The sequence below is a fragment of the Sipha flava genome, unplaced genomic scaffold (assembly GCF_003268045.1).
Source record: "Sipha flava isolate LNK unplaced genomic scaffold, YSA_version1 34_pilon_pilon, whole genome shotgun sequence".
NCBI classification, from domain to species: domain Eukaryota; kingdom Metazoa; phylum Arthropoda; class Insecta; order Hemiptera; family Aphididae; genus Sipha; species Sipha flava.
This window is the reverse complement of record NW_020273045.1, coordinates 2,271,353-2,278,474: the sequence shown is the minus strand read 5'-3', so window position 1 is coordinate 2,278,474 and position 7,122 is coordinate 2,271,353. Positions and strand designations below refer to the sequence as shown.

The window sequence follows — 7,122 nt, the reverse complement described above, 5'->3', positions numbered from 1 at the left end:
TAAATTATTATATCGAAATTCATAGGTACACCAGAATAACGGTTCTCAATCCATGTATCTAAAATCTATTTATACATGGTATGTTGTATATATACATATTATTGTATAAACGCGAGGCCTTTGGAGGCACGAGTCCCTGGGTGAATGCCCCATTTGCCCTGCCTTCAGAACGGCACTGACCGTAATGCTACGTTTACCAAATTATCTGCGGTATATAAGACAAATGATTTTTAATTTTTATTTTTACAATACAAAATATAATTAATGTGATCGGTGACTACATGAATATTATTAATGTATAAGCTACGAATGACGACAAAAAAATAATTCAGTGTCATTTAATTGTTTTTGTATTGTATTTTATCCTTAATTTGATTATCTTGACTGCAAACTATGTTAAACAACTAAAATAACGTACATTTTATTTCGAAAGTTAATAAGTAATTATGTAACATCTCCTCAACCAACAACAGTAAAAAATCCTAAACACGTCAGCCATATGTAATGCAACACACTTCGTAGAAGCTAAAATTTAGAATTGTATAGTACGAAAATAAAAAGTGTAAAGAGACTTAATATACGATATTTTCTTTTATTCGTTTTCAAACAATAATAATTAATAACGCACGGCTTAATATACAAGCAAATAGTATAAAGGAATAATAGTTTTAGAAACAGGCAACCATAGTAACTGTAACTCAATGACAACATGTTTGATACTTTCATCTATTGACTGTCATCTCATCATACTACCGTACCTTTACGCTAAAAATCAATTTTGATTTTTATACAAAACGAAAAATAAACTTTGTCGACTCAGTGCGCGTCAACGTTCTCATATATCCTGCAACCAACTGCACATTGATATTGCCTTGATTATCCTTACTTTATACGCTAGGATCCAAACATGCATTCGATCTGTGCGTATTATTTGAGGGGATCGTGCAGTTTTGGCGATCGATGCCGGAACTCCCACGAACTGAACAATCCAACTCGGAATCGTAAGTATCGCATTGTAGTACTAAATGTTCTTATTACATGGCATATACTGCCAATGGTTTTCACGTGGTATTACATTATAATTCTTCTTTTCCAAATATGAGCATAAGTATATATTTGATCGAAAACTCTAAATTAGATATCATTCATCGTTTTGCAGATGATGAAATCACCCGCCCTGGACCGGTTACTGGGATGGAGTCAGCTTCAGTCCCAGTACAACCATCAGTTTCACTGACAAACAATGCACAGAGAATTAGACTAAGACGTCCACCAAATGTCCGATTAGGTCCGAGTGCTAATTTTACATCGACCATTGTTAAACATTTCCTATAACTTATAAAGATTAATCTTTATTTTGTATTATGTAGTTATTAAAAACAGTTATACGTCGATTAAGAAAGAAAAATTGAAATATCTATTGTTCATTTTGCATTTAAATTCTTATTTAACTAACATATACCGTTTTACAGATGATGAAGATACTCATTCTGCAACTGTTCCTGTAGTGGACTTTACTTCGGTTCAAATGAATTTATCAAGATCATCAAGAACTAGACCGAGACGTCCACCGTTTATACGAATTCCTCGATTAGGTCCGATTAAATTGTTACATCGATCCATGTAGAATACAACCATTACACTTGACATAATATATTCCCTATGATTTTTTCTCGCATGAAACTAAATAATTTTTTTTAACCTGTCGTAGTAAAATGTATTAGTTATAAAAATTAAAAAAATGATAAACACATATAGTTCGTTTGTCTTGAAAATTCTAATTTGAATATTGTTTTTCGTTTTACAGATGTTGAAGAGACTCTTCCTGATCCTATCAATAGAATAGAATTAACTCCAACACAAATTAATTTAACAAGTTCTCCGGCCAGCAGTGAGCCGAGAACTAGACCGAGACGTCCTCCATTTGCTCCATTTGTTCCTCGATCAGGTATGATTGCTGTTTTTACATTTTTCCGTCAAACTTTATAGAATATTATTGTACTTGACCCATATTATTCCAAATTATTTTTACTAGATTAATTCTTTTCAATTTTTTATAGTTTCCAAAAAAATGTCTACATTGGTAAATTGTCTACAATTATATACATATACATTTGTGCCTTTAATTCATTTTGTATTTTTGTATTAAAAGTTCTGATTTAATTGCCATTTATCGTTCTGTAGATGATGAAGAGACTGCATCTTACATTACAATGGATTTTTCTACATTTCGAATGCGTTCTCCAATTAACAGTTCACCAAGAACCAGACCAAGACGTCCACCATTCCCTGGTTTGACTGAATTGAGGTATAGTCTTATATTTCTAATTGTTTAGTTATCATGCTGTTTTAATGATATTTTCCGTAGATCGCAAAATGATACAGGATCGCAACATTTGAGTAACTCAATTGGTAAGTTTATTTGTTTTTTTTTTTTTTTTTAAGAATATCTGTTTATGTTAAATTATAAATTCTACTTTTGTTTAAAGATACAAATTCTGGAGACATTCTACTGGCAGAAACTGGACATTCATTAGATGAAGATAATATGCAGAGCGCATTTCATCGAAAATTGGCTGATGAAAACAGTGAAAAAAATGATTTTACGTACAAAAAACAATTTGATGAAATTATAAAAAATGTTGATTCAGAACTGCGGTGTAATATATGTTTCGACATTTTTACTAAAGTAATTTTTTAATTATTATTAATTATTAATTAATTTATTAATCTTCAAAAAAATTATTAGTGTCTTAGAATTTTTACCATAAAATGAATAAATAAAAATTTACCATAAAAACTTAGCTTAATTTTTAAGTAATGCGTGAATGTATTGATTTGTTTCATTTTTAATAGTAAAATTTACTAATATGTGTTCCTCAATAATTGGTCTCTACAAAAAGATTAATTTTGTGATAAATTACACATTTTTAATTTCATGTAAGAATTTTATCACACATATTTTAGTTAGTACCTACTAAAATGCATTTCTGAGCTAATTTCTTATGTTTTAAGTATAGCAATAAAATATTTACTGTACAACTTAAACAAATCAATTATTATACAGATTAATTAAATCACATTCATTAAACTATAACAGATTTATAAAATAACTTTTTTTTTTCTATAGCCAACTGTTCTGAACTGTACGCACATGTTTTGTTTTCGATGTATTGAAACATGGACCGAGAATGTTAACAGATGTCCACTATGTCGAAAACCAGTAACTAATAAAACGTATTGTTTACCACTTGATATATTTTTGAAGAAAATTACTCCTTGTTTACCAAATTAAACAAGTGCAAGACATGAATAACTGAAAGAAAAACAATAAGTAATATTTCACTTTTACGGGAATATCATATACACGTAAGAGAAAAACTAAGTTAATTTAATATTTTTTAGAAGAGAAAATTAATATAAACATAAAAAGAAATATCTAATAGAATAATAGAAATAGCATGATGAAAATCCGAACATTATTAGAAACACAGAATTGGGCTTCGAAAAAGAGCAATAAGTCAAATGCAAATATTTAATCCTTTTATACCATATGTTCAATGAACTTTTTTATGTATTCATTAGTAAAAACGAAAATAATTTTCGCTATTTTTATAGGAATATGTGGTTTTAATGCCTGACTGACCTATAATGATCACATTTTTTTTTAGAGAATCGTAAAACTTTTTATAATTTTTTTTGTTTTTTTTTCCAATTGAGTTTAAGCTCATTTCTTTGTTTCCTTTTATATACATAATTATTTAAGGTGGATTGATTCAATTTCAAACCGTTAACTACAACATCTATATTTATTGTGTATAATCGTTTTTCAATAAATATTTTTGTTAATATATTGTTATTATTTATTACAACAACTGTTTACGCCTCGAAAAAATATCAGAACCATTGAGTCAAGCACATGTAATAGCACAACTGAAACCCGATAAGAAACCAGACGAAGCAAAAAGCTACCGCTTCATATCACTGCTACCTATGCCATATATACAAACCAATCGAGCGAGTAGTTATGAATGGAATACACAATATAACCGATACGAATATTATTCAGGAGCAAGCAGGTTTCAGAGCTGGGAAATCATGCACTAACTAAGTCCTTAACATGACAAAACGCTTAGGGAATAGTTTTGAGGGAAACATCATTACGGATAGTGTTTATATCAAATTATCTGCGGCATAATACACGGCAAGCCACGGGATACTACGTAGAAAGATATATGAAATGATAAAAAATCCCTCACTTGTCTGTATAATAGATATGTTACTAAAATATAGACGATTCTATGTTAGCTGAATGGAAATAAAAGTAGATGGAAGAGAAACGACCACCTGCAAGGGAGTGTATTAGCACCAATGCTATTTAACGTTCATATGAACGACCAACCAATTTGTGATAGAACGAAGCATTTCAAATATTCTGACGATCTTTCTTTAACAGCACAAGGGCTAACATTTGAAACAGTCGAAAATGCACTCAAAAAAAACCGTGGAAGAGCTAACCATGTACTATAACATTAACTGTCTGAAAAAAAATCCGACAAAAATTCATGTTAGCGTATTCCGCCTAAGAAAACGAGATGCAAAAATAAATCTTATGAACAAATGGAACGGTGTAAAACTGGAATATTGTGACCATCTTAAATAACTTGGAGTCCATTTCGATCGAAACCTAACGTAGAAATATATATAATATATATAATACACTTATATTGATACCTTAGTTATGAAAGAAATCGAAAAATGTCTTGTACAAGATTTCTGTAAAGAATCAGGGTCCAATATAAATCTAAATTGCTTAAAATTAATTATGCAGGCAAATTGATCTAATATTGTCATTGCATTTGTACTGAAGAATGGAGGCATAACACTCTCGGAAAACGCGATCCAAAAGGTCATTATAGTCACAGGAATTACGGTGAAATGGGATTAGAGATGTTCGGCAACGACATAGTTCAATTTAACTATCCACCCGAGGGAACGATTATAAATAATTCACTAAAATGTGAACTATATCGGTTCAATAGTTTATTACGATAATGCACGTTAAAAATGCGTCGTTCGCGAAACACTTGGTTCAATTAAACTCTTAGCACAAGCGATCAATTTGAACTAGTTCATCAGTTCGCTACATATTTCTCGAAAGAACCGATGAACGAACTGCTGTCGTTCATTATAACCAATCGTTCACTCGTTCGATATACTGGTTCATCTAAATGAACAATGCACGAACGAACTATTTTGTCCGAGTGGAGGACAAGTTCCATCTCCAAATGGAATAGACATTCGCAGGACAGTTGCGCGGGTGATATCGAGGAACATTAATACCAACACTTGTGCCGCATTCGGCAGCTTAAAACGATTCCCCGTTCACGTGTCCTGTAAATTGCCATTCGTTACATGACCATAGTGAATGATGTGTCCAATTATTTCTTACCTTGTTTTCAATAATTCAGTAGTCCGTCGTCTCCACAAACGTCGCACGTCAGATGCAGTTTATGTTTATAGTGTTTATTATGTTCCTAACGAATTATTTCGTTCGACCTACATTAAATGTGTTTTTCTGGGAACGTTTAACAAAACAATTGCAAGACCGAGACCGAGTCTGTTCATCATTACACGCGTTCACGTGGTCGCAAGCGTCTTGTTCGCGTGTATAACCGCGTTGCTATACCGTTATTTCGGGTTCACGTTTTTTTTTTCCCCCTTTTTCCCTTTCTCTCACTCGCTCCCTCTGCTGTTGATTATTTGTGAAAATATTCTTATGTTTTCGCCGTACGCATTGTGCGCGTGTGCGGCCAGTTTTTCCGGCGCAACAAAGCCAACGACGTGCGTACGCGTACGGCGCGTAACATTAGTACAGGATACGAGACGCGGGAAACGATCTTTTTTTTTTTTTTTATGATAAATGATCGCTCGATCTTTCGTCGGTGTAGCGTTCGCTCCTTCCTCTCCTCCCCCCCCTCCCCGGCCTCCGGCACAAAGTGATCGAGGACGACGGACGCCGCCGGAGACGCGCGAGAACCATTCTGCTCGTTGTCCGGCGCGTCCTAATCGGTTTTCCGCGAGCGGTTCGTCGACGGCACAGTGTTCGCACCGACGTTACTATACGGTGTTCACTCCTGTGCACACGACGGTCGGTTGGGCCAACAAAAAAATACAATTTATTCAAATACGCGACATACGTCGGCATCGTATCGAATCAATCGATCGTCGTCGTTGTACACCGCCTCGTCGCGTAATACGCAGATAACGATGATGATCGAACCTGAAGTTCGGTCGACCGAGTGTAAAACGCTTTACCTGTTATCATCCTCATACCATTCGCGTCGTAAACCGTCGAAAAGACACGCTATAATAGGGTACACTATGGTTATTTTTTAAATGCTTACATTTTTGTGACTCTGATTAAGTCCCAATATGGATAAAAATGATGTACATAAAATTTGAACACAATCCGGCAAGTTTAACCCGTACCCCGGAACACTCAATAGTTCAACGTTGTTAATATTTTTGTACAATTGAGAAATTCATAAACTTAACAAAGAAATTAAATTATAAATACATATTTTATATCGAAAAAAAAAAAAAATTTTCATTAAATAAAAAAATTTACTATTTATTTATACCGATGTAAATGGTCAATTAACGAAAATGCCACATTACGGGTATGTTCTGCTAACGAAGCAGACAATTTGATTTCTGCTGTTTTAACTGCATTATCTAATGGATTCGGTTTCGACGTATGATTGAAATTTTAGAATTATGTTTTGAGACTACGACGAAGTAATCTTTATTGATCTCAAATGATTTGATCTGAGCTTAAGTTTTTTCTGCACAACCGAATTAAGAAACGTTAAAGTTACATTACGGATGGTACATTTTACATCGAACCGATTGTTCTTTTCGGGTTTAAGCCGTTAAGGTCTTTGTTTCGGAAGATTTTTATTTATATTTCATAATTTTATCCACGGAAGAAATGTAATACAAGTTTGGCACACGAACCCTATCCGTACAACGTTTTACGGTTTGTATGTAACGAATAATAATTTACGGAGGTCCGCTTAGCTGCACACCCAGTTGACGTACGATTTATGCGAACCGATG

At 33.2% G+C, this 7,122-nt stretch overlaps 1 protein-coding gene across 1 annotated transcript; it reads left to right on the top strand.

Moving 5' to 3' along the window:
* The first annotated feature begins 1,098 nt into the window (after positions 1–1,098).
* LOC112687451 lies at positions 1,099–3,300 on the top strand. Its single transcript, XM_025560176.1, has 7 exons — positions 1,099–1,288; positions 1,473–1,595; positions 1,808–1,948; positions 2,185–2,308; positions 2,369–2,412; positions 2,490–2,689; positions 3,131–3,300. Exons 1-7 carry the CDS (start codon positions 1,099–1,101, stop codon positions 3,293–3,295), a joined length of 987 nt encoding a protein of 328 aa, XP_025415961.1. The 3' UTR covers positions 3,296–3,300.
* The last annotated feature ends 3,822 nt before the right edge of the window (positions 3,301–7,122 follow it).

Bases quoted from the DNA above. Each gene is read 5' to 3' on its own strand.
- LOC112687451 (XM_025560176.1), top strand. From the start codon at position 1,099: ATGAGCATAAGTATATATTTGATCGAAAACTCTAAATTAGATATCATT. The intron at 1,596-1,807 runs GTCCGATTAAAT...TTCGTTTTACAG, and splicing joins TATACGAATTCCTCGATTAG to ATGTTGAAGAGACTCTTCCT. The intron at 1,949-2,184 runs GTATGATTGCTG...ATCGTTCTGTAG, and splicing joins TCCATTTGTTCCTCGATCAG to ATGATGAAGAGACTGCATCT.